This window comes from Cutaneotrichosporon oleaginosum, assembly GCF_008065305.1.
Source record: "Cutaneotrichosporon oleaginosum strain ATCC 20508 chromosome Unknown ATCC20508_contig05, whole genome shotgun sequence".
Taxonomy (NCBI): Eukaryota; Fungi; Basidiomycota; class Tremellomycetes; order Trichosporonales; family Trichosporonaceae; genus Cutaneotrichosporon; species Cutaneotrichosporon oleaginosum.
Window position 1 is genome coordinate 431,902 of NW_027072174.1, and position 25,566 is coordinate 457,467.

Sequence of the window (25,566 nt, forward strand, 5' to 3'; positions counted from 1 at the left end):
CCGACTTCGTAACGACAACCGAATCGACGAGGAACTCGAGGACATTGCCCGAAGTGTTGACCGTCGTGAGCCTGCCAATCCGTGGGTTGCACATTGGTGATCTACGGAAACGCGTGTGGAGTGCAGCGTCTGAGTGAGCGAGATCTGGGTGTGGTAGTGTGTGCTCAGTCGATTTCCATGTCTTCATAGTCCTTCTCATCCTTCTCATGTCAACTAGTGTGAAAATATGATGCGCCTTCTGCGATTGGTCGCCGTTAGCCCGAGCCAGCTACAAACGCTTCTTCGCGGGGTTCGCATCAGCTCTTGACTCCGCTCCGTCCAGCAGGCGGACCAGGATAGCCCCTGGTGCCGCAAAACCGATAGTCACAAGCGCTCCGTGTACGAGGTAGTCGGCAGGAGGCCCCAGCTGGGCAACATAGTACATGGGCGAGGCCCACGGGCTAAGGCTGAAGAGGAGGACCCCGCAGACCACGAGTACGCCATTGATGGACACACCGCGGCGCGCGAATAGCGATACAGCGAAAGCGAGGCATACGGCGCTGAAGGCACCCTCCATCATCCAGGCGCCAGTGAGGTACCGCCCCCACCATCCCCACCCATAGTGCTCTACCGAGTATGGGTACGCGGCAAGGTCGAGATTGTGGAACGGGAGGTCGCAAAGCCAGTGGGAAAAGGAGGCCGCGAAGGCAACGGCGCCCATCTTGGCCGCTGGAGCGGTGGACGTCGACCGGGCGAAGAGCAGCGCCCACAAAAGTGACAGCACAAACGCCATTGCGAGGCTGTGGTCCCAATCGATAAAAACCAGGTCGTAGTACAGGTAGGGGCCCGCGGCGAGGTTGGGCGCGACCTTGTTGATGCCCACCATGGTGAAGATGCCGTCGAGGAGGTCGAGAAAGCCGACGCCGTATATGATTGGCGTGGCGGGCACTGTGGGGAACAGCGCCTTGAGGAGAACGCCTGTTGCGAAATGACCCACGTACATGGCCAAAGTTAGTGAGAGGGTATGAGTGGGTTCGTTTGAACAGAATGTGTAGGATGCTTAAGTACAACTTGGAATTGTTGACTTGGCGTTTCGGCGGGACGAGGCCGACGGCCAGGCGGAACGACGTGCGGAACGGGTGACACGCTACGCTGTGACCGTCGGCCTCGATCGCCGTTGTCCGAGCATTCACGCTGATCTTGTCAGCCACTGAAATATCCAGAGCTTACATTTCAACATCTGTGCGCCTTGTCAGTTGTCACCAGCTGTATCTTAGTTGGGCACAATCTCTACATACTGGCCCTCCCGTCATATGTATGACGCAACGCAGATCTGAGGGGTGATCGGACGCTATCGTGCCTGGCAGTGAGGAATATCCGTGAACGTGGACATCCGAGTCAATTCGTCTCCTTTGTCGTCTCCAACTTATCGCTCACTGTGAACTCCGACTTCTAAATGCACCAGTTCCCCGTAGCATGCCTCGAAGACTCCCGGCCGGACATTTGCGTCGAGCAAGTAGTTGGGCGGCAGACGACTGCGGGGCGTAATCGCTGTCTCCTGACATCAGACCTCACAGTGCTCTACGCGTTTCCAGCGCTCCTGCACGAGACACGGCGGCACCACCCCAGTGACTAGCATGTGATCATTCCACGCAAGGAGCCATCATGCAGGGAGTTTACATGGCCGAGCTAAGACACTGACGCCGCCCCCACCCGCTCCAGATGTTTTCCGCGAATGGATAGCTACCGATTTAGGCACGATCGAGGTGCGTGGGACCTTACTCACCGACACCGAGGTGGTTGTCGTCCACAGCAAGTGCGATGAGAAGCTCAGGCTTTGTCATGTTGACCGCATCGGTTCAGATCGCCCGGCCTGCGGATGTGTCGCGAACCACCGAGGGCCTCATCGCTGCGGCAGGCACCCTCATCGCCAAAACAAAACTTCACGGCCGACTGCCGTTGGGATAATGTGCGCAAGAACCGGCAGCGGCGAGCCGCGAATGAGGCGTTTCCCAGGAGCTCGTTGAGCACATGCTGAGATCTACGGCTGTTGGACCACTATGTCGGCAAAATCGGCAGTTGGTGTATTGTACATTTGTTCGGAACCGGGGTGGGGGAGTCGAGGACAGTGTAACATTGGTTGTGATACTGGACTGTGTGAGGCTGCTGGATGCATTGTTCGTCGTGCCAGAGATAACGGCTCCCACACTCGTACAAGTGACGAGGCACGCACGTGACCATGACAGTGCCCGTCACGACCGTATACCATGATTGTTCCTCTGCGGCAGTGGACCGATTCCAGCGTTCCTCTGGTGACGGCAGTAACGGCGTCATTTGCCACTGACGTACCTCGATCGCCAAGGTGGTCCATGGCCGTAATCTCTCCACTTTGATTGCAAGCGCAGGGCCGACTAGTGACTGCGGGCGTTACTTTACCATCCCTATATTCTTATAGCCTCACCGGCCCAGCGGCCTTTGATCGACCTCGTAGGAATGTTTTAGCTTTGCTCATTCGTCAGGTGGGCCCATGTGCACATGTGCACGCCTCCACAAAATTCACTTTCCACTTTGCGGATGTACGTTGCGCCAAGCGTCGACGGGGCTGGGACGGCCAGACGTCTAGAACATCTGCAGAACACTGGTGGGAAGCGATTCATTGAGGCGGAGATTTACCAACAGGGCGTAGGGACGACTGGTATGCATGTGGAGTGAATTGCGCTAGTGCAGGGTGGAGAGTTGGAGCCGTGATCTCGGTGCGGAGTGATACAATTGAATCGAGTGAATTGGTGGCTGGGGGCGGAGGTGAAAGACATGGGGGATGCAGGGGAGATCAGTCGTGATTCGGTGAATAATGGAGCGAGGCACGTCATGTCGGTTGTTCGGTGAGACCAAAGTGTTCATCATGAACTATCTACAGTGTAGTACGGAATACTTTTTGAGGAGGGAACCTGCCCGTCGTGAGGACCAGCCATGGAGTCGTGGAGTACAAGTGGCCACCGGGGCCTAGGGGCGTGCGCCTCTCAGAGGCGAGGCATCGTAGGCGGAAAGCGGGCGCTTTACTTGGGAACGATAGCGTCCTGCTGAGCACCGTTGGAGAAGCCGAAGCCGCGGTTGTAGACGGGGTAGCCGAACTTCTGGTCGTTGTTGAAGTTGACAGTGTTGCCGCTGGCCATCCAGGTGATGATAGGCTTCTTGGGGCCCTTGACACACTTGGCCGCGTCCTTCGAGCACTCGACGGGGTTCTGGCCAGCACCGACCTTGTTGTTGTTGTTGATCGAGCCCGAGACCTTGCAGCGCATGAGGGTGTTGAAGATCTCGTTGCCGTAGCCCTCGCCCTGGGGCTGCCCGTTCGGGGCAGGGGGGTTGCGCGTGTTGAGCGCGGTGTGCAGCCAGTTCCAGGTGCACAGGCAGCCCTCAGGCGGGCACTCGGGCATGCCCGAGGGAATGTTGAAGGTGATAACACGCTCCCAGACGGCGCGGTACTGGACCGAAATGACGGTGAAGTCGGAGGCCTTCACGTTCTTAGCGTCCGAGGTGTAGGCAATGGCGAGGGCGGCGCCGCCGAGCTTGGAGATGTCAGGCTGCTTGTTGAACCAGTTGACCGTGTGGAGCGGGTACTCCTCGGTGCAGGCGTGGGCAGGGAGCGGAGTGGTGATGCCCGGGTGGCGGTACGAGGTGAAGGCACGGTTGCACGAGACCTCGAAGCGGGTGGCACCACCGGCCTTGAGGTCGAGGAACTGGCCGGGGGCAGGGGGGTAGTCGCGAAGACCGTTGCCGAGCCAGAAGCTCTCGTGGGGGTTGGCCGAAAGGCGGATGGGGGTCACCGGGCGGTTGTTGTTGTAGTTGGGCGCCGGGCCGTTGGTCTTGTAAGGGTAGTTGGACTGGTTGGGGTAGTCGAAGCCGAACATCGACGGGTGCCAAGGCGAGATGTGGGCGTCGGCGGCAATGGCGAGGACAGCCGCGGCGGCGAGAGTAGTAAAGGCGACCATTTTGATTGTTGAAGTTGGGAGTTGGAGGTGTAGGAGTGGCTCTAGAGACTGGTGCTCGAGGCTGAGGCTGAGGAGTGGAGTGGAGAGGAGTGGAGAGGAGCTGGTTGCTGATGTCTTTCGAGGTTGCCAGACCGCTGGTTTATATAGACAAAAGAGACGAGAGATCACTGATGAACTTGAAGTTCTTTGCGTTCATCTCATGAGTGCAACTCACGCATCGGAGCAGCGTCGGCGCTCGCAGATGCCCACTAACGCCCACGGATGAGAGGAGATGAGCGGTGATCAGGAGCGTCAAGACACAGGTGGTGCAATCCGCAACCACAAATCTCCGCATGACATGACTCGTACACCCTGTGTCCTGTGTCTGTGATGCAGCGCCACGGCACCATTGATAACGGCGAGGAACATGGCGTTAAAGGGACATTACGGCGGCCTCTATCCCCGAGAAACTCGTCGGCGCAGACGCACAGACTCTGGCTCTGGCTCTGGCTCTGGCTCTGGCTCTGTCAGCTGCCTGCGCTTCCAATGCTTCTCTGCGGGCGTAACCTTGAGGCTGGACGCTGGCGATGCCTGCTGTGGCGTCGATGGCGTGGGACCTTGGGCTCGCCTGAGGCACCGGGGGGGGTTGGCGGCTTGCCGCCCCGGCAAGCGCTGTCGGACGTCCCACAAACCCTATGGGCTCCAGGCTAGTGCTGCAAACTCTATGTGCGAGCGCGCAGCATGTCGGGGGGAGGAGCCGCGCGGACAATGTTGGATTAACGAGGGTTTGTTTATGGTTAGGGCCGTATACGTAACTTTGTTGACGCCTGAAGCGCCGCCGCTGCTTGCACCTGAAGGGGGGTGGTGGGGTCAGGGCAAGTTCTGACGGTGTGACAATTCAGGTTGTGGCGACTCGAGATGGACCCAGGAATGGAAACAGGTTGAGGAACGGAGCTTGAATGTCTCGCCGAGATTGCGCTCTGCTCTCGGGCCGATTGGCATCACAACACAAGCTTCAGTTAGCTCAAGCTGCTATACGTACTCCTATCCGGCACGGTGGTTTCGTACGTCTGGACTAATGCCCTGCATCTGCTCGTCGTACTCGCAATCTCCGCTTGCTCGCCGTCCGTACTCCGCTCGCAGTCTCGGTAGCTCAAGCTCGTCTGACGAGGTTGAGCTTGTGACGGCCGCACGAAGAGCGCTGGACCTCCGTCGGTCCTACCTTGGGCAGTAGAGAGTTTGTGGTTCACGTCCAAATTTTTCTGGGGTGAGGAACAGCAGGTCCGGTTCCAGTCCAGTTCCAGTTCCAAGAGATCCAGAGAACTGGACGGTGTACGGCAGCTGTCCGGTGTGCTGTACGCTAGACATATCGCCATCTTGGCACGTCCGGTGTGCCGGTTCGATCGTACATGCCGTACATGCCGCCCCCGCACAATGCATGCCTCGCCTGCCGCCACCAGTTCAGTGAAACCGCCACTGCGGGCGACATTCCCAGCCAGCCCCGCCACCGCCACGCCTACGGCATCGTGTGCTGGCAAGTGTGGTGCTTGGTGCTTTGTGCAGGGCGTCGCACGTTCCGTCTCTGAATTGCAGACTGCTCTGGCCCGCCCAGCCCTCTGGAGCCCAGCGCCACGAATTCATGCACATCACGTACAGCGACATGGATCATGAGGACTAGTGGCTCAGGAGCGCGGCAGCGAGCAGGGTGAGTAGGGCCGGCGGCAGTCCCTGCTCGACATGTTGCGTCTGTTGACATCAGGATGCGTCACGGGGGTCAGTCGGGCATCGGGGGGAGTGACGGTGCCGGCATTGTCTTGAACCCGACTGCCACCGTGCCACCAGGCGTTGAGCGAGGCTCTCGAGCGCCCTGAACCGGACAGGAGTTTGGGATGCGCGTGACGATAGAACTCTACTGTGGCAGCCAAGGCCGAGGTGGAAAACGGGGTCGGGGAGAGAGTGGGGGAGAGTGGGGAGGGAGCACATGACGGGACAGAGTTTGGCAGGGATTGTTCCGTGCCTGTCAAGGAAAGAGGATGTGTCGATGGGAGGTTGGGTAAAGTTGGGCGGGTGGATGGATATACACCGAGAAAACCCCGGCTATCGCTGCACGGTGTAGTGAACTGCACAAGCGAGGCGAAGCGATGGAGGCGCCGGTGTGATGAGTCAAGCGCTTGACGTGGTAGCTCTTGTGGGCATCCATGCTAGCTTGCCGAGGGAACAATACGCCGTTCGGCGGCCATCTGGTGGCGCCCAGGCGCGCCATCAGGCGGCCACTCGAGGATGACCGATACCGTCCGCGCACGATCCCTGTATTTTCCATGATCTAGTGCACTAGTCACGCTTGCCACGACTTACGTGACCCACTGCCCCCAGATCCGTGGCGCGAGGTACGAGGCCATGTCACTGGAACTGGGGGCACAGGCTCTTGTCCAGTAGCAGTTGTCCATTAGCAGGTTAGTAGCGACGAGGTGAGTACCCGGTGAGATTTGCCTGTACCGACTTGCCCGTCTGTGCGTCGTACTTGCCCCGCTGACGAATTTCTTGGCATGCAGAGTGATCTTGAGGATGCAGGTGTAGACGTAAACCTGTTCCTAGGCACTGGTACGCGCGAGGCTCAGGACGCGCTCTCTCGCGATCACGATCGTGGGTTGAGGTAGGCCAAGGATTGCGTGCGAGAGTTGTGCGGCCGAGTGGGAGGGGTGCGGGCGGGGCAAACGGGGCGGACGGCGATGTCGTCGCCTGATGTCGGCCCTTCGCGAGTGGTTGATCGACATGACGGACGGACAGACGCCGTTCAACGTTAGCGTTCCGCACTGCTGTCGAAGGCCATTCTGTCCTCACCGACGGGTACAGGTCGGTATCGATATCGGCGTATCAATTCTGCAGAAATCCGTCTCGGCACATCAGGCTAATGTCGTGACATCATGGTTTTGGAGGCCGAGGTATCCCCGCGCAGGTCGGAGGATCGGGATCGGGTCGGGGGTGCGGGGCATGACGTTCGACGGTGAGCAAGATGGTGAGAGCGGGGCAGGAGAGGATGAGCAGGAGAGGGAGCACGACAGTCGGGGTCGACGAAATAGGCACTCGATCAAACTTTGTCTCTTTCTCTGATCGACGTCATCAGTTTCAGAGATCATGGCGATAGAGCGTAGTTTCAGCCACTCGTGAGTCGCTTGCTGGCGATCAGTGGCAGCGAGGATGCCGAGTTATGTGGACCGGGGGCGAAGGGTGGCCGGGTGTAGCGAGACATCGGCGATCGATGGACGCTTGTACCGCCAAGACTGATGGCGTGTACGGCACGGAGCCAAGATTGCAATGAGGGGAGGGGTGAGTGATGTGGGGCTCGGCAAGTTGCTTGTGAGTGTACCCAGACAAGTAAGTTGTGGCTGAATTGACGAAACAAGTCTGCAGTGCCACACTTCGACATGTGCACACAAGCTTCTTCCGCACACCAGCTTCCGCTCCTCTGTGCTCACCCTTGTCTGAATCTAGATAGCCGGCCTCGCACGGCCTGCCAAAGCTTCCCACGCCTACGAGCAGATCACGCCTGCCTATCCCGCACGTGTACAACATGCATGTCCCCCAAACTGCTACATCACCCTTGCAATGTCATCGGCCAGCCTTTGGATGTATGGGTTCTGGCCAGCCCGGAAGAGTGTGATCTGTGCGAGAAGCTGCGCCAGCGTCTCGCGTCCCGTCATAGTCATCTCGGGGCCCGACACCGGCGCGTCAAGCACGCTCGCGTCCATCTCGGCCATCTCGACGATCGTGCGCCCAATGTGCCAAAGCTTCTCGCACCACATGAGCCCGTTATATTCGGCCCCACGAGGCGAGAGCCCCCGGTACATCGCCAGCGTCGTGTTGCCGAGCGCTATCGCGTACAGCGGCGAAAGCTCCCATGCGGGTTCTTCCCCCTGGTCCTTGAGCGGGTGCACAAAGCCGTGTGCGACGCTCAATTCGAACACGCGATTCTTGAGCCACTTTTGGTTCATGAGCAGGTCGGCGCGCTGGCCCTCCGTGAGTGCGCGGCTGGGGTCTGGAGGGTTGAGAGCCACGTCTTCTCCGTTGGGCCCGAAGACGTTGTCGAGATCGTGCTGAAGCTGCACGAGCGTCTCGCGCGTCAGCCCACACGAACCTGGCTCATGTCCTGGCACTGCGTTCCAGCAGTTGATAACGCGCGTGTCGATGAGAGAGAAGACGCGCAGGAGTAGCGAGAGTCCCCGCACCGCGCGCTCGTGAGGGGCTTGCGGGTCTGCCGCGCCGCGCTTCAGTGCCGCGTCCCGCCATTCTGTAGACGGCCTATGCCGCTTAAGCGAGTATGCCCTGAAGGTCAGCTACGCCGAGGCACAATTACATACCGCTCGCAGACTGTCAGCAATCCGATTAGGCGCGTGCGGCGCATCCGTTCTTCGTCGTCAATCTCATCTGGAGTGCCGATGGCGCGCTCCTGCTGCGTGACCATGCACTCGGCGACTGCTGTAAGCATGTAATCTTGCAGTCGCTACCTATAGCCTACTCACGCGTGAGAGACTCGCGCAGGCGGAACCACCCGGCGTCATAGTCGCCAAGGCCGAAGAAACAAAGGAAGAGGAGGAAGCTGGAAAGTACGGCGTCTATGCCCACAGCTGCGCCGCACCCCGCTGTCCCCTTGAGGCGACATGCGAGGTCGAGTAGCTCGCGTGCGCGGATCACGCGGGTGCCTTCAAACGCTTCGCGCGCTTCGACGGTGTGGAGCAGCACATTGGCCGCCATGGCAACCAGCAGAGCGGCAAAGTCAGGCGCCGAGTCGTGGTCGCCCCGGTGTGTCCGCGCGTCGATGTACGCGTACGGCAGCAACGTGACAATGTACACGTTGCGGGAGTAGAAAGTCGGGACGAGGTCTAGGACAGCTGAGAGGGTCGGCCCGTCGAGGAGTTTGTTACTGGTGGACGGAGGCGGGGCCGTGTCGGGAATTCCGTGGGCAGCGAGACTCAGCGGTGGTAGGAACCATGTGCCAATATCAAAGCCGAAGCCGTGCTCGCCGAAGAGATGGGTGAGCGCATCGTCTGCACTAGTGGTGAAGGCGCTTCCGTTGTCCAAGCCTGTCTGGTTGGGCGGAAGGGAGAGGGCCGACCACGCCGATGGTGCGGATATTGGCGCCGTGGAGGGCACTGACGGGATTGAGCTGGGCACTGACGGCGACGAGGAGCTAAGTCGACCTGCTTCTGACGCCTCGCGATCGCGCTTCCGCTTTCCCCTACTGTCAGAGACGTCCCAACCGACACGGGGCAAGGCGTAAATGACGACGGCATCGGCATCGGCGTCTAGTTCGGTGACATTCCCACCGAGACCACCAATCGTCATTCAGTCACACCGAGAGCTGAGCTGACCTGGGGCCTGCCCGATAGCAGACTCACGGTTCGGGCCCCTTGCGCATAAGTGGGCGGTTGTATGTACAAGCCCTGTCGCCACATCGTGCACATGGTTGTTGTCCATCACACTACTGCCATTAGGATCTGAATGGGGCGAGGGGAGGGAGGAGGTGTAACCCACCTTTGCACGACGACGATGGCACTGGTCGCAGGCGCGGGCCTTGCCTGGCAACCTTGCCGGTTTCTCGTCTGCTGGCATTGTCATGGATATGGGGGGGGGGAGGAGTAGAAGAGATGAATCGAGATGAATGAGGAGATGAGAAGGACACGTGAAGAGAGTTCTGGGGAGTGGTTGCGGGAAGAGGGAGGGAAGGAAGGCTGCGTTGAATGGGGGGATCACGCACGACTCCCGGAAAGGAATGCCGGTGTCTACTGGCATCCAATCACATACCGAGTTGCCGACCCTTGCTCGGATATCACCGATGCCGGTTGTCGCCTACAAAATCCGCAAGCTGCTTGCATGCATGCTGCTCGTCATGCATGGTCACCTGCTCATCGGCACCACATGCATCGCCGTGCAATCGACAGGTAAAGTTTAGTTGGATCTGGTTGACGTGGTGACAAAGTAGGTGGAGCTCACGGTGAGCACATGGTTGATGGTGAGTGGCGACGATGATGAACAGAGCGAGTCGGACCCCTCGTTCATTGCCAAGCCGCACTTCGCCACATCGCCAAGATACTTTCGCAACTCATCCTCACTCGTCTTTCACTCGACCTACGTATCCTCCTGCTCGTCTCCTCTCTCTTCCTTCTTGCGTGCTTGCACCGCTGTAACGGTGTCGGCACCGCCGTCGAAGAGCTGAGACCCGGCGAGAGGCGCGCAACACGATTCACTGACTCATGACCCCACTGATGCTCTCGATCCACTAGCGATCACTCTCCGTGACTGACGCCAGTACGCCAGAACGCCCCGTACGCCCGTCGGGGTGGTGGGCTCGTTCAGGCGCAACAGCCATGCATCGGACAGACGCACGCGCAGCGCCCGCGCCCGATGGGGTGGAAGTGACGAGGCTGGCCGTCGTGGCATACACACCAACGCTTCGCTACCGCCACACGCCACTTCGCTACTGGCACCACTTCTCGCCTCTGAGGTTCTGACAGAATCCACTCCCCACCTCTTCTCTCTCTTCTCGCTCTCTCTCTTCTTTTCTTCCTAAAACCTCAGTTGGTCTCGTCTCACCTCCTACGTCCCCACATCTACCATGCCTCCCCTCACAATGCCCGACGACCCGCCCCAGACCCTCGAGGACCGCGTGCCAGCCGAGGCCTTTATGCACAAGCACGGCATGCTCCCCGAACCCGGCATCGACGGCGCCTACGGGTGAGCATCCCCCAAGGCCCCTTCCAGTGTCCACTGGGCACTCCGCACTGTATCCCATTCACCCAGCTCGGGCATGTACGCCTGCAACTCGTGCCTTTCGGCCAAGGCGCGCTGCCTGGTCCCCCTGCTCACGCACATGGGCCACAAGCGGTTCCGCGCCCACGCCTGCCTGCGCTGCGGCGACCGCGGCTGCTCACTATCCGGCACAATCATGAGCGAAACAGCCGCCGGCGGGGTGAGCATCGAGAGTGGTGCAAGCGCCGAGAGCGGCGTGGGAATGGTCCAAATCAGCAGCGCGCGCGCCACGCGCACGACCACGCACACACTGACGCATACCGAGGGCGACAAGGGCGGACGCCTGCTGCGCATGCAGCGCAAAGTGCGCTCGCGCGGCGGCACGCCCGATACACGTGCCAAGTCGCCTGCGCAGTCGCGCACAGGCTCCCCGCCGCCGCTGCCGACGCCCCGCCACTCGTCGCCCAACCACACGGGCTCGAGCGAGGGTGCGGTGTCCGTGCTCATAAGCTCGTCGCCGACGACTACGAGTGCCCTAGGCTCTCTGGCCGGCACGTCCTCGCTCGCGGAGCGAGTTCTGGCTACCGCGTAGGTCATCCCCCCACCCCTTTTCACTCATCCATACTCACCCACTCAGCGTCGACGGCCTCGTGTCCCCCCTCCAGAAGCACGAGCTCAAGCACAAGCTGGAGGAGAAGAACGGTTCGGCCGCGCACGCCTCGGACGATCTCGGCCCGCCCCCCGCGCGCCCCACCCTCGCGGCCTTCACTAGCAACATACACATCGTGAAGCGGCGGCGCGTCTCGTCCCTCGCCCTAGGTCCGGGGCTGAGCATCGCCTCCGCCCTCCCCTCGACCGAGGCGTACCGCGCCGCGCTCGTATCCTCGCGCTCGGAGATGCACGCCGCCGAGAGCGCGCACGAAAGCGCCGTCGCGCTCCTCGCGGAGGCGCAGCACGCGTGCGCGCTCGCCGCCGACGCCGAGGCGCGCGTACACGCCTCCCTCGTGCGCATCGACGAGGAGCGGGAAGCTGCGCTCGCGCACGCGGCCGCGTGCGCTGCCGCGATGGAGGAGCTGCGCGCCGACGTCGCCGCCAAAACGCGCGCGAGGGAGGACGCGGCCGCGTCCGTCGCGGGCGCGCAGGAGCGGGTCGTCACGGTCGCGGCTGAGCTCGAAGCCTGCTTCGAGGCGTATGACCGCGTCGTGCGTGGGTTCATCCTGTAGTCTCACCGACATGCATAGGCGGCTATGTACGGGTTATCCTGTTTGGGTACTCTCACCCGGCTCACACGTCGCAGAACTCCAGGTGCTCCAAGTCTACTTCGACAAGCGCGAATACGCGCACGCCGTTCGTGCTCTTGAAGAACCCGACGAATGCCTCGCTGCTGATCGCGCGCGCGGCCTCCTTCTCTGCCTCGGCCTCGGCTTCGGCGTCAGACAGGTCGGGTGAGAATAACTTCACGGTCACTGGGACGTTGCGTGCCGGGCCAGGCGTGCCGGCCGGCATCTCCGCGTCGTAGGTGTGCCACAATGCTCGCTCCCTCAGAGCCGTGAGCGTGAGGTGCAAGTGCTGCTCCGCCTCTGCAGCCAAAGACGTGCCGAAAGACGCCATGTGCGCCGTATAGAGGAGCTCGCTTGGGTCGAGGTACGCGCCGATGCCGAGCGTGAGGGACGAGTACTGTGTGAGCGGAAGAGAAGAGGGGCTTACGAAAGGGATACTCCATGTCACCGGGGGGTGTGCTTCGCGCGTCCGTTTGATTACGGCGCGGAGGCTCGGCGGCGTGCTCGATGCGCGGGGACGTTTGTTTGTGCGCGCTTCCAACGGGCGGCCGGGCGAGGCGGGTGGGGGACGTAAGGGGGCGCGCATGGCTTCGTCTTCGGCATTGCCCTCATCGTTAGAGCGTACACATTCGTCCTCCTCGATTGAGGGGAGCGTGGGGGTGGAGGGCGTGGTGCGCCGCGTGCTGATTCCTGGCGAAATGGACCGGGAACGGGGGAGGTTGGGTAGGGTGTGGGGAGGCGGTGTGAGGGGAGGCAGCGCTGGGAATGGTAGTGTGCGGGGTGGGGGTGTGCGGGGTGAGCGCAGAGCCTCAGACGCGACGGGTTCCATCGTGGGAGACATAAGCAGCGCGACTAGTTGTGCCAGGGACGTGGGCGCAGAAGATTCAGGCGACGCCGGAGGCGAGGGCGACTGTCTCTCCCCTCGGTGTGCCACGCTGAGCGTTTCCTCCACAGGCATGGGAAACTGCGCGACCTCGTTGCCTGGAAGCCCCTCAAATTCATCAGCTGCTAGCCGTACGGCTGACGGAGGCGTCTGCACAATCTCGGCGCCTGGAGGCTGCGCGACATCCCCGTTGGCTGGAGTATGCGGCACTTGACCGGTCGGACGCTGCTCCCCCTCATCAGCTGCAAGGTTTGCTGCGGGGACGGGATCCTGCACCATCTCAGAAGCTGGAGACTGTGCCACCTCGCCGGCTGGAGGCACTTGTGGCACCTGCCCCGGCACCTCCATGGGCACCCTACCGAGCTCGCTCCCATTAGAGCGATTCGGTGATGGCGTACGAGGTCGCTGAGCTCGATTTTCACTCCAGGACGGGAAGGGTGAGCCCATCCGGGTCTGGAAGCCAAACAGGCGCAGGTCGACAAAGCTCATCGAGCGGATCTCTCGAGTGGGGGGATAGGTAGGAACTGCGACCATCAGCGTGAGGAGGCTTATGTGGGGTGGAGAAAGGGTCGAAATGCGCAACTCGGCCGGCTGCATTGCAACAACTACCGTCTCGACCCCACTGGTAATGATGAGGTGGAAGAGACAGTAGGTGTGCATGGTCCAGAAGATCTGAGTTAGCAGAGGCTTTAAGAGCAGCTCACATATGCGATTACGTCGTTCAACTCATCGCTGAGGATGTAGGGGGTGCTGCGGTAGCTGTGGTACCATGTGAACGGCCGCAAGCCGAGCGTGGCGACCAAACGCATCCAGCCAGTATCGGCCCCACGGTTGGTCCATATTAGCAGGCCGTTGCCACCGAGGATGTACAAGTGGGGGCCGTTCGCTTGGGCCCATCGCAGCCGGGGGTTGTCCGAGATATACTGCATCAGGAAGGCATTGGCGAGGGTGACAAGGTTGTCAATGACGAGGCATACTTGGTCGTACTCTGCCGCGTCCGCCCTCTCAAATGTCGGAGCCATGGAGGCCACGGCATTGTTCCACTTCTGCAGGAAGTCTTCTTGGGCCCCGTCGACGCCCAAGAAGAGGTCAAGGGTGTGGCTAAGAAGTGCGCTGCGAAAGCGCCCAAGCATGCGCCGGTCTACCTGCACGCGCGTACACCTGTTGCGCAGGATAATGTCGAAGGCGTAGCGCGCGGGAGCAGTCGCGGTGAACAGAGGCGGGAGGGGGTGGAAAACCGCGTCGTTAAAGCCGAAGACAACAGATGGGAAGGCGAAGAGGATGTCGGTGGGACGGTCTATGAATCTTATTCCGGAGGGGGCTGACGAAGTTGACGACGAGGATGATGGCGGTGAGGGGGAAGGGGGCGGAGTCGGAGTCAGGGTCACAATTGAAGACAGAGACCGGGACGGGGTTGGCGTCAGTGCCAGAAGAGGAGATGGAGACCGAGACAGGTCCTTCGTCAGTGAAGGGGACTGGGACTGGCATGAAGACGGTGATGGGGACCGCGATGGGGCTCCAGCTGCGGCCGTTGACAGTGACGCCGACACGGGGTGCGAGGCCGATGGCATTGGCCGTGGCAAAGCCCATGGTAACGCCGATGACAACGGGACAGGTGAGGGTTGGGACGATGACCCCTCTGAGGATGCCACTGCCGATAACGGATTCCGTGTCAATTGTTCTTCCGGCGACGTCTCGGACGACGAAGTTGTAGTCGAGGCAGGCGGCGGTCGTAGCAGTCGTTGTGAACGTGGTGGCGGCATCGTTGGGTGGAGGGAGAATGTAACGGACGCCGGGCTTTAAGGCAGTGAGCGTGATGTAGGACAGTATCCACGACATGATGAGCTAGGGGAGAGTGATGGCGGTGCGATGTGAGAAGCCGCTGACCACATTATTGACAGCGGACATGCGAGATTATCGCTCCGCGTGCCTGGGTGCGATAACCACGTGTTCGTGATACCAAGCCCGAGACAGTGATCAGCGATCTGTCACTGCAACCCAGTCTTGACCCAGCGACCACAGGCTCTGGAGATCTACTGTAAAACGGAGGGTATCTTTAGTATTGATGATCCTGTGGCATGCACGGCCGAGAGGGGTGGCGGGCTTGGGCGCCGCTGGGGGTCCCCAGAGTGGGGGAATCGGATCTGATGGGCATGCGTGACTACCCCCTAGTCCTCGCTGTCACCCAAGGTTCGACATGCCAGATGGAGACACACAGGACGATGAGCGGAGGTTCAAGTGGGGTAGCGGACTCTGCCGTTACATTGGAATGGTGGAAGGCGCGAGAACTCCAAACCATCACACGCCCTAGCGGCGTGGACGGCCCTGTATCGCTGACGTTAGCGCCATAGCTGCGCACACGCCCCTCCATCACTGACAGACGCCACTGTTTGCTTGGTCCGTTTGGCAGACGGGCCTTCGAGTGCGTGTCAAAAACATCAACACATGTCCGTAAAGGTAGGTGAGGTGCTACGAGAGTTGTTACCCTTACGGGCAGTGACGAAATGCTGAACAACCGATGGAGAGGCAAGAGATTATAAGTTTGTGCAGCTTTGGCCCGGGTATACCTATCATCATCCGATGGAGTAGCAGAATTGTCCTGCTCATCCCCTGTGGTCGCGGCGCAGAGCTGGATGTCAGCCTGCCACGGACTCGTCGCTTTTCGCTTTTCACCTTGGCGCAGGGCGGCTTGAATCGACGATCTGCGAGCTGCAGATTTGGCCTCTTGCCGCTCCTGTATGTGGCATTCCTCGCCGGGGAATTCTAATCGCGCCACGCAATCAACGCGGGGTCACCGATGATGGGCGCGCCTGCCCACCGAGGGTGGCGGAGCCGCGGCACCCGTTGCATCTGCTGATGGCAGATCAAACCCCAATGTGCACGTGGTCCACCGGCGCCAACGCCAAGTTAGGCAGTGGGGGATGGCGATGTACGCGAGCGTCGCGCCAGTGGTGTGGGAATCTAAGCACCCCGCAGTTCATATCGCGATATGGTATGTCACTGGTGACAAGGGAGCAATCTTTTTACACAGATTGCACGTTGCAGGCCAAGTAGTCGAAGCCGACCGCCAACCGCAGCTGAGGCGCCTGGTTCATCCTCAAGATCCAGGATAAAGCTGTTGGCTCGGTCAGAGCGCATTTGATAAAACCTCGCATCAGGGGATAGAAGTAATGAGGCACACCCAATGGATTATCCGACGCGATGCCCACCAAGACTCTGCTGGCCGACACTGCTGGCCGACACTGCTGACACCGCTCACTGCCCTCACATCCATCCGCAGCACAACAGAGGGCTCCCTTATCCACAGGTCTGCAGATCCCGATACAGGCTGCCCACCTCTGGAGCGAGTGATCGGGCGGTCTGGCCATCGCAGTCCTGCACACGTGCTCGGCGACCTACGTATCGCCAGTCACACCTCTGGTCCGCGGTTTCCTTGGCGTCGCCAGCCGTACGAGCTAAGCAGTTGGTCGTGCGAGCGGCGCACGAAGATACCGACATGATTGCTTCGACAAGCACATCGCACATTCCTCGCCCGGCACGGGCCCCACGCATCGAATAGTGGCCACACACCCGCAACGTCTGGGGCCCGGCGACACTTCTTGGAGCGTAACGGCCCTCCCTTTCCTCCGAGGGGATGTTGGAGGGCGAGGGCGAGGGGGGCGACAGCTCGCGACAGTTGGCCTCCTGCTCCCGGGCGCGCTGGAAGATGCCAGTAGTGCCTCTCTCGTTGGCTGCTGCCCAGCCTTTGTTCGTGCGGAGGGGCCGAGCCGCCGTGGCGCCGGGCATAGGGGGGCGCGCGGAAGTCGCTAATTTCGCCAAAACCGCCTCACGCGCCACGCAGGACTATCTCGCCAACCACGCCAGCTCCATCGCTTACATGGCATGCTGCACGCATGCCAACCACTCTGCGCGTCTCTGGTAATCTCAGGACCGGGACATGGCCCGTGGGGGAGGAGACGACGGATAGGCACAAGCGATGCGATGTGGGGGCGGGGCCGATATCGCATTTCATTCATAATGGTCGCCTCGACGCCGTGTCAAGCCCATCCCCGCAACTCGACGCCGTGTCAACGTCCACCCCCACACTGCGGCTCACTACTTGACCTCTGAACCATCCACATTCACTCGCCCGCCCAGCCCGTCATGTCTAAAGACGTCGAGGCGCAAGCCGTCTACTACGACGAGAAGACCCCCACTTCGGTCGATGTCGAGGAAGCGAAGGACGCCGATGGAGGCATGGTCGAGCCCGGCCTGCACCGGGGCCTCAAGGACCGTCACATCCAGATGATTGCCCTCGGCGTGCGCTCGCGTCTGCAGAACTTGAGCTGACAGCAGGGTGTCATCGGCACGGCTCTCTTCCTTGGCACTGCACCAGCCCTCGCGGACGGTGGACCTGTAAGTGTTTAGTCCCCCCTTGCTATGCGGAGCTCGAAATTCGAGCCTCGAACGGCGTCCAAGCCTCTTTCCACGACCCCCGTTCTGGCAGGTCCCACATACGGGCGCGAGACGCTCAGCGTTGCGTCAGCCGACTCAGATGTGATGGGCTCGGACGAAATGCCCAAGATCCGTGCCTGAACATCACGAGTTCCGGCGATCCGCGATCCGACCATCCGGCTTGAATACACGACAGTGTCGTGGCGAGATAAGCGAGAGAGGCGACGCTGACTTGCTTCTAGGCCGGCATGTTCCTTGGTTTTGCGAGTGAGTACCTGCTTGGCAGATGGCAGAAGCGGTGGGGGTGCATCGTCTGAGAGCCTGCAGCCTCGAGGCATGAGAGCTTTCATTGTTGGCGACCGTGAGGTCTCACAGCGGGAAAGCGCGTCGCGCGCCGCCTTGTTGTGCCCCCTCGCCATCTCCACCCGCAATGCACCCTCGCGCGCGGACATGGCCGCTGACGCACAGTGATGGGCACGGTCGTGTACTCGATGATGGCGTGCCTGGGTGAGATGATTGTCCACACTCCCATTGCTGGTGGTCACATTGCGTGAGTCACCTGTTCCGAGTCACCCGCCTGTGTAGGACGTCGCTCACCGCAGTCTGGCGCAGCGATATGTCGGCGAGTCCATGTCCTTCGGTAAGTTCTTCCTTAATGGGCTTGGTGGAGTAGCCTTAGGAAATCACTCTGCAGTGGCGTAGTATGCGGCTGACACACAGCCATGGGCTGGTTCTACTGGTACCTCTGGACCATCCTCTACCCGGCCGAGCTCGCAGCCTGTGCGGTACTCATCGGCTACTGGCTCCCCGACGTTAACGTCGCGGTCTGGATCACCGTCTGCCTGGTTGTCTGCACTTTCCTCAACTCGTGGAGCGTTAAGGTGTACGGCGAGAGCGAGTTCTGGTTCGCCCTCACCAAGATCATCCTCATCATCGGTCTGATCTTCGCCTCCGTCATTGTGTCCGCCGGTGGCAACCCGAAGGGCGAGGTCATCGGCTTCAAGTTCTGGGGCGGTGAGAACGGCCCTTTCCGTCAGTACCTCGGCATCCAGGGAAGCCTGGGCCAGTTCCTTGGTTTCTGGGCCACCCTCACTCGCGCTGCCTTCGGCTACTGCGGTCTCGAGAACGTCTCGATCGCCGCCGGTGAGGCCGAGGACCCAAAGAACAACATGGCCAAGGCCATCAAGCGTGTCTGGATCCGTATCGTCATCTTCTTCGTCTGCACCTCTTTCGTCATCACCCTCATCATGCCCTCGAGCGACCCCAACCTCCGCCTCGGCACCGGTACCGCCGCCTCGTCGCCCTTCGTCCTCGCCTTCACTCGCGTCGGCATTTCTGCCCTCCCGTCGGTCATCAACGCTGGTGTCCTTTGCTCGGCCACTTCGGCGGCTAGCGCGCACATGTATCTCTCGACCCGTGCTCTCTGGGCACTCTCGCACAACGGCCGCGCTCCCGCCATCTTCAAGCGCACCAACCGCTGGGGCACTCCTTACCTGTGTGTTATTGCCACCTTCTGCTTCGGCCTCCTTGCCTACACCGCCGCAGGCAACAAGACGGCGTGGCAGATCTTCGACTACTTCTCCTCGATGATCGCCGTCGTCGGCCTGATCTCTTGGTGCGGCATCGGCTTCATCTACATTCGCTTCCACAAGGCCTGCAAGGTGCAGGGCTTTGACCGCGCGCGTCTTACCAAGTACCGGACGCCCGACTTCCTGCAGCCTTTCCTTGGCTACTACACGCTCATTTTCTCCGGTCTCGTCGTCATCTTCAACTCGTGGCGCGTCTTCATGAAGGGGCGTTGGGATGTCGCCGTCTTCATCGTCGGCTACCTTCCGATTCCGCTCTTCTTCATCGCCTACTTCGGCCACAAGGCCTGGAAGAAGGACAAGATGGTCCCCCTCGAGCTTATCGACCTCGAGACCAACTCGCACGAAGAGGACTTCGGCGAGCCCAAGCCTCTCCCGACGACCCTCTGGGGCCGCTTCGTCCACGCCATCATCTAAGGCAAGGGAGGGCTCTGTTCATATCAAGTATCGTATTAGCGGGGTCAGCAAGGAGTGACCGCCGCCGTAAAGTCTGTGTGTCTCGGGTAGGGTTAGTCAGTAGCACGTCGCGTGTGAAGTACCGGGTAGGTAGTGGGGGTGTAAAGAGAGAGGGGGAAATAGTTCAAAGTCGTTGTCCAGTGCTCTCCGCACACGCACATGCATCTCACGTTCATGAAAATGAAGGGGTCGGTTGTATCGTCCACGAGATGCTTGCCACTCAACAAAACTTCTGGTAAATTACGGCACCCATTTCTCGGCTTGATCATTCACTCCCCCATAGCTAATCAGTTTCTCCATGGACAAGCCTATCATTATACGAACAACATTTACTAGCGCGGCACCCACCGTCATTTGTCTAGGGGAGAGCTGCGCAGAGGGCCAACACGCTTTCCTTTGCGGCCCGATCTGGCACTCGAAATGGTCACAGAGCCAACGACAAGCTCCGAACCCTGCCCAAAGATGCGATTTTCCTCCGCACTAATGTCGTCCACAAATTCGAGAGGCGATCTTGTGGTTGGATGGACGTAGTAGCCGTTCGCGGGGTTGAGACGGACCATACCCTTGCCTAGAGACGGGACGAATCCATCCATGAGGGTGAACGTGCCGAAGCCGCACACGAGCTGACGCATCTCCCCCACATCCTCCTCGATACCGCCGCGGTCGATGACGACCTCGGCCCGGTCGGAAGGGTAGTACCCAACGCGGTCGATTCTGTACACCTGGCGTCCGCCCACAAGCCAGCTCACCGTCTTGGCGGAGCGATCATACGAAACCTTAAGATCGTGCATGTCGCCAGGGCTGCGCGATGCGACGCGTTTGAGGGCGGTAAAGCTGGCATAGTTGTGGCTTTCGGTGCGGCCGAACGGCAGCCGCTCGTAGAGCACATACACGCCGTCGTTTGTGAGGGCGAAGTCGAAGATCATGAAAGTCTCAAAGTCGCCATTGACCCCGCCAACAAAGCCGAGGGAGGGATCTGTCGCACTCGCCCCGAACGGGTTGGACTCGGTCCCGAACAGGCGTCCACCAACCTGTGCTTCGCACGAGGTCACATAGCCTGCGGCCGTGTCGAAGCCAGGGTATCCAGCGCTCGAGGTCGCGTTGGCAAAGACGAGCCACTTGACGTGGTCGATGTCGCCGGGGAGGCCGCCAGCGGGCGGCGCCGTCAGCGTAAACGCTGGCTCACCGCCGGGACCAGTGCCAGGAGAAGTCACTGTGAGCCGTCCACCCTTGGGGTTTGAGGTGCTCGCGACGCCGTCGCTGCCAATATAGGGGCCAAAGGAAAAGTAGTTCCACTTAGCGTTGGGAGAGTTCACGCTAAAGCCCTTCTTGAAGTCATCGATCACGGTGGTGTAGACTAGCGGATCTTTGGCGCGTCTCTCGTAGGCAACAGCGCTGGGTGCGAGCCAAATAAGGAGCGCAGCGAGAGCGTCGTACTTCATGGTGAGTGAGGATGAGGGAGGTCTCGTGAAAAGTGCAGATAAATAGATAGGATCTGCCCACGTCTCAAACAAGTCAGCACATCTCGATCATCAGGATCGTCCTGATCAGTCAATTGCCCCGCAATCGATGTTGTAACCAATGATGGGCTGCAGATCGAGTCAAAGTGGGCGTTTTCTCGGGTTGAGCCCAGATCGAGCGCGAGTAAGCCCCGACTAAGAACGCGTCAGGTTTGTGGCCTACTGAACCAATGTAAGTGTGCGCTGCTTCAGCGCCCAATGTATTGAATTCCCTGACACTACTTGCCTGGTTGTCGTCACATCTGGTTGAAGTCGTTATGGCATGGTGCAGTCAGACGTCCCGTGTTAGGCTATTCATGGGCAAACGGAATGGATTCATCTGGGCCTTTATGCCGGCAAGTTGCGCCTATCAGTGCGGATACGTGGCCCGATGTACATCGCGGCTGTGTGGGGCCAATATGGCGTGTGGCACAACGGCGGAAAATGATGGCACGGGTTTCGGGGGGCGCGGTCACATTCCCGGGCAACCAGGAGTCAGGATGCAACCTCCCTGGCTGCCACAGGAGCTCGGCTGGCTGCCACTGTGTTCCGCTCGGCCGAACACCTGGCTGTCTTCCACTTCCGGCTCGAAGACACACGCCAACAAGGCACGGTTGTCGTCCCGTGCCGGCAATGGCCCGGTTGTTGAAACACGTTGAAGTGGGTGTGCAGGGTTTGGATCTGATGATCGGGAGTACGCATAAACCACTTGCGATGTACGCTTCTTGCCCACCTTGTTTTTGCCATGTATCACCGCAAACGAGCTCAACCGACCCAGCGACCGGCGACCCCAGGCGCGGTGGACGCCTCAGCCACCGCACAGATCGTGGATTAAGCTTTCGCAGCGGAGAGGCTGAAGCCACCACCTTAGCGTGGAACACTGCATGCCGCACGAGGAATGTACTCGGCTTGGTCTGACAGCCCGTGCCGACCATTGATGGGGATATTGGCTGGGCGTTGCAGCGGCTTATTCGCGCAGTACGGGTGAAGCAGTACGGGTGAAGCGAACGAAGAACAAGCTCAAGGCAGGCCGACGTGAAAAGGCACACCAGCTCACAGATCGCAGAGGGTCCAGCAGATGCATCGGTAGGTGGAGGAGGAGCTCCTCTCACTCAGCCCCTCGAGCGCATAATGCGCTCAGACCAGATAACAAGAGAGGAATATGGGTAGATGACTATGGGAATATGGTTAAAATGATGATGGAGTGAACCCTTCTAGTGATGGACTTAGGCAAAGAGGAGGCGATACAGGCGCTTGTACCAAGGCTTCGCGGCGCGCTCGGCGCGGAACTGGCGCATCTCCTCGACAGTGAGCCAGCTCTTGCGGCCAGTGTCGAGGTCAATGTCGCAGGCGCGCTTGGGGCGGGTGCGGATGCACGCCCAGCTCACGCCGTACATGAAGAGGATGACGGGGAGCGACAGCCAAATCATGAAGAAGCCCTCGGCGGCCTCCTTGCCCTTTGGCGCTTCGCCGATGGGCCAGACGGCTGAGTAGAACTGGGCGATGAGGATGAGGACGATGAGGACAGCCGAGAGGTAAGAGCCCCAGACGCCACCGAACGCCTGGTAAGGGAGCTCCTCAACGGAGTGGCCCTGGACGGCCCACGCGCGGCGGAAACGAATGTGGGTAAGGCAAATGGTGAGCCAGGTGAAGAGGGTCGAGAGACCCGAAAGAGCCAGGAGCCAGGTGAAGACGTCCGAGCCGGCGTTGGGGATGAGGTTGAGGTACGCAATCGGGCCGAATGCGACCAGGAGAGCGACGGCCCAGAGAGGACGGCCCGACTTGTCGACGTAAGTCAGGAACTTGGGGCCGTAGCCCATCTCAGAGAGGGCGACGATGGGGCGAGTGCCACCGTAGATGCACGACATGCCCATGGCGAGGACGGCAAGAACGATGGTGATGTTGACGAACGAGTCGAGACCGGCGATGTTGGCACGGCGCATGACAATGACGAAGGGAGAGCCGTTGGCGCCCTCGCCCTCAGAAAGAAGAGGCTCGTCGTAAGGGATGGCGAGACCGATGAGAAGAATGAGAGTGAGGTAGACGATGATGATACGCCAGAAGATGTTCTTGATGGCGGGGGGCATGGTCTTGCGGGGGTTGGGAGTCTCAGTGGCAGCAAACGAAACGATCTCGGAACTGATTGTCAGCGACGATGGAGCACAGACATGCTCAAGACTTACCCAGCGTACGAGAAGGCGGCAGTGATGAACACGCTGCACACGCCCTTGAAGCCGTTGGCAAACGCTCCTGGCTCGTACCAGTACCGGGCGCCGATGTACTCGTCGTAGACACTTCCGGCAGGGCCGCCACCGCACACGCAGACGACGGCGATGAAGAGGAACATGACTACGACGAACAGCTTGAGGGCAGATACCCAGAACTCGGTCTCGGCATATCCGAGCGTACCGAACAGGGCGCCGATGATGATGATGATGTAGAAGATGGTGTACCAGGCAGCCAAGGGAATGTTGGCTGCGTTCTCCCAGTACATCACAGTCGAGGTGGCGACGGTGATTTCAAGAGGGAGAGTGACGGCCCACTGGAAAGCGTAGTTCCAGCCGAGGGCACAGCCGACGGCGGGGTCCAGCATACGGCTTGCGAGAGTGAAGAAGCCGCCAGAGACCGGGTAGACGATGGCAAGCTCACCGAGAGCCTGAGCCAGCTGCATGTCAGACGGTTCGTTCAAGGGCTGACTCACGAAAAAGACCATGATACCCATGATGACCCAAGCGAGGAGGATACCGGCGGGGCCACCGACGGAGAGAGCGTAACCGGAGCCGACGAAGAGACCAGTACCGATAGCGCCTTGGGTCAGTAAGGTTAATTACGGGCACGGCGGGCAGCGGAAGAACAGGATCGAGGTACGTCGGATGGATTGACCCCTCTACACATTGCAGTGAGATGGGATGAGGTGATGAGGTGAGACAACCGACCAAGGCCTTGGTGGGGTGGCGTGCACACATCCCCGTTGGATCTCGGAATCTTCGGAGGCAGACTTACCGCCGACAGCAATCATCTGGAGGTGGCGGGGGCGCATCTTCTGCTGCAGCATCGGGTTGTCGTATGCGAGGAGCTCGGGCGGGATGTCACCATGTGCGATAAGGCCACTGCACTGTCAGCTCGGTTCCATCTGCAGTCCTGCCCGCCGCCAGCAAGGAGCGGCGATAACAGCTGCCAACGCACCGAGTACTTCCGGGCGCGCGCTTGAACGACTCAAGGTTGAGGCCGGCGCGCGTCGCCCAAGACTCCTTGGAGGGGTCATAGTAAGTCTCCTCGTGACCAGAGGTGATGCCGTCAAAGACGTTCACATGGCCGTGCGAGGACGACTTCTCGAACTTGTCCGAGCTCATGAAGGCGAACGGAGCGACCAGCGGGGAGACGGAGGAGGGAGGGGAGGGGGGAGTGCTGGGACGCTGGTCACGGCGGGGTGGGTATGTCGACGATATGGTTAGAAAGCGGTCGGGGACCGAGGCCGGGGTACAGAACAAGAGACGAGAGAGGGGGATTAGGTCTCTGGTCTCGAAGAGAGCGAGTTTTGAATGAGTGAGGGTGAGGGGGAGGTGGAGAAGGAAGTGGAGAAGGAGGTGGGGGAGTGACTGGGGACTCTGATGAGCCTTAGTCTCGAAGTGGCAAGCGAGGGTGGAGAGATAGATGGAGAGGATGATGAAGGGGAGGAGGCGTCCGGTCTGTGCTTTGAGACTGTAGAGACGAGAGAGCACGTCGCAGGGCCGCGCTGCCTCGTGTGCGCACGGGGCAGAAAACTCGCAATCTTGTCAGACTGACGTCGCACACCGCCAGAGGGCATCTCCGCGCCATGTCCAACAAAAATGTGATTGGGAATGGGCCTTGTAGGCGTGCTTGGGGGCCAATCTCGTCGCATTGTCGCTGCCGGCAGGATCTTGTGAGCGGTTTGAGGTGTGGGGCCGAGGGGGTAGAGGGGGCAAGAGGGGGTGTACGAGGGTCAGCGAGGGTCTACGACGCAGCCAGCATCTCCTACATGCCCCTCTGCCCTACATTCTGCCTACAACTTTTCCTGGCCACCTCGGAGCTGCCAAGCTCGCGCCTTGCGCCACAGCTCGTGTGATAAGTCACTCCTAGGTCCCAAAAGAGCGGTGGACTGGAGGCACGGGGGGAGGTCTGCCAAAATCCCTGGCAGGACCGTATACCCCGCCAAGCTTCTACCAGGCCCCAATCTGGCCCCACCCTGGCCGCGAAAAAAATACATAATTAGTTGCTCCGAGCTCCGACGTCCGATTCTACTGCTGCGGATGGTCAACTCTGCGAGAACCGCAGTCTGACTGGTCTGTTAAATGCGTCAGAGCCTTTCCGGCGCCGAAGAGGGTAGGCGTCACGAAGTCGAGTGCAGGAGTCGATGCCAACACTCCCTGCACTAGGCGGTCTGTGGGCAGACAAAGAAGTCTTGGTAGTGCACGTTGCGCCGCCGCTAGAACCACGCTGCGTCCCAGGCACAGTAGGAGAACGTTCTGACGTGCTAGCTGGCTGATATCGATCAGGACCAAGTCGCCCTCGCAACAGCACCCGCTGCCATCAGCGTCGGGTGGGTCGGCCGTGTCTATTTCCAAGACTTTGATGACGAGAAGAGGCCTTACGGCGCTCCCCAAGTCCGTCCTGCCGCTCTCAACCCATCCCTCGCTGCCGCAATTCCGCACCTCATGCCGGGTGATCTCGGACGCCTTTCCATCTCTGGCTGTCGATCGTTCATCGTATGTC

At 60.3% G+C, this 25,566-nt stretch overlaps 8 protein-coding genes across 8 annotated transcripts; 2 read left to right on the forward strand and 6 right to left on the reverse strand.

Annotated features, from left to right (window-relative positions):
- Positions 1–268: 268 nt before the first annotated feature.
- COLE_05697 (uncharacterized protein) lies at positions 269–982 on the reverse strand (the record flags this gene model as incomplete). Its single annotated transcript, XM_018425265.1, has 1 exon — positions 269–982. The coding sequence occupies one exon, from the start codon at positions 980–982 to the stop codon at positions 269–271; it is 714 nt and encodes a 237-aa protein (XP_018280385.1).
- A 2,053-nt stretch (positions 983–3,035) lies between these two features.
- COLE_05698 (uncharacterized protein) lies at positions 3,036–3,887 on the reverse strand (the record flags this gene model as incomplete). Its single annotated transcript, XM_018421262.1, has 1 exon — positions 3,036–3,887. The coding sequence occupies one exon, from the start codon at positions 3,885–3,887 to the stop codon at positions 3,036–3,038; it is 852 nt and encodes a 283-aa protein (XP_018280384.1).
- Positions 3,888–7,537: 3,650 nt separating this feature from the next.
- COLE_05699 (uncharacterized protein) lies at positions 7,538–9,363 on the reverse strand (the record flags this gene model as incomplete). The annotated part of the gene is made up of 4 exons (XM_018422647.2): positions 7,538–8,270; positions 8,306–8,420; positions 8,468–9,183; positions 9,344–9,363. 4 exons carry the CDS (start codon positions 9,361–9,363, stop codon positions 7,538–7,540), a joined length of 1,584 nt encoding a protein of 527 aa, XP_018280383.1.
- A 1,389-nt stretch (positions 9,364–10,752) lies between these two features.
- Positions 10,753–11,917, forward strand: COLE_05700 (uncharacterized protein; the record flags this gene model as incomplete). The annotated part of the gene is made up of 2 exons (XM_018427150.2): positions 10,753–11,282; positions 11,332–11,917. 2 exons carry the CDS (start codon positions 10,753–10,755, stop codon positions 11,915–11,917), a joined length of 1,116 nt encoding a protein of 371 aa, XP_018280382.1.
- A 61-nt stretch (positions 11,918–11,978) lies between these two features.
- Positions 11,979–14,696, reverse strand: COLE_05701 (uncharacterized protein; the record flags this gene model as incomplete). The annotated part of the gene is made up of 3 exons (XM_018425264.1): positions 11,979–13,529; positions 13,562–14,178; positions 14,246–14,696. The coding sequence occupies 3 exons, from the start codon at positions 14,694–14,696 to the stop codon at positions 11,979–11,981; spliced, it is 2,619 nt and encodes an 872-aa protein (XP_018280381.1).
- Positions 14,697–17,000: 2,304 nt separating this feature from the next.
- On the forward strand, positions 17,001–19,294 carry COLE_05702 (uncharacterized protein; the record flags this gene model as incomplete). The annotated part of the gene is made up of 6 exons (XM_018422646.2): positions 17,001–17,156; positions 17,193–17,252; positions 17,534–17,558; positions 17,760–17,841; positions 17,894–17,931; positions 18,012–19,294. The coding sequence occupies 6 exons, from the start codon at positions 17,001–17,003 to the stop codon at positions 19,292–19,294; spliced, it is 1,644 nt and encodes a 547-aa protein (XP_018280380.1).
- Positions 19,295–19,683: 389 nt separating this feature from the next.
- Positions 19,684–20,775, reverse strand: COLE_05703 (uncharacterized protein; the record flags this gene model as incomplete). Its single annotated transcript, XM_018422645.2, has 1 exon — positions 19,684–20,775. The coding sequence occupies one exon, from the start codon at positions 20,773–20,775 to the stop codon at positions 19,684–19,686; it is 1,092 nt and encodes a 363-aa protein (XP_018280379.1).
- A 1,283-nt stretch (positions 20,776–22,058) lies between these two features.
- Positions 22,059–24,185, reverse strand: COLE_05704 (uncharacterized protein; the record flags this gene model as incomplete). The annotated part of the gene is made up of 5 exons (XM_018422644.2): positions 22,059–22,971; positions 23,016–23,497; positions 23,534–23,640; positions 23,836–23,942; positions 24,019–24,185. The coding sequence occupies 5 exons, from the start codon at positions 24,183–24,185 to the stop codon at positions 22,059–22,061; spliced, it is 1,776 nt and encodes a 591-aa protein (XP_018280378.1).
- Positions 24,186–25,566: the final 1,381 nt, after the last annotated feature.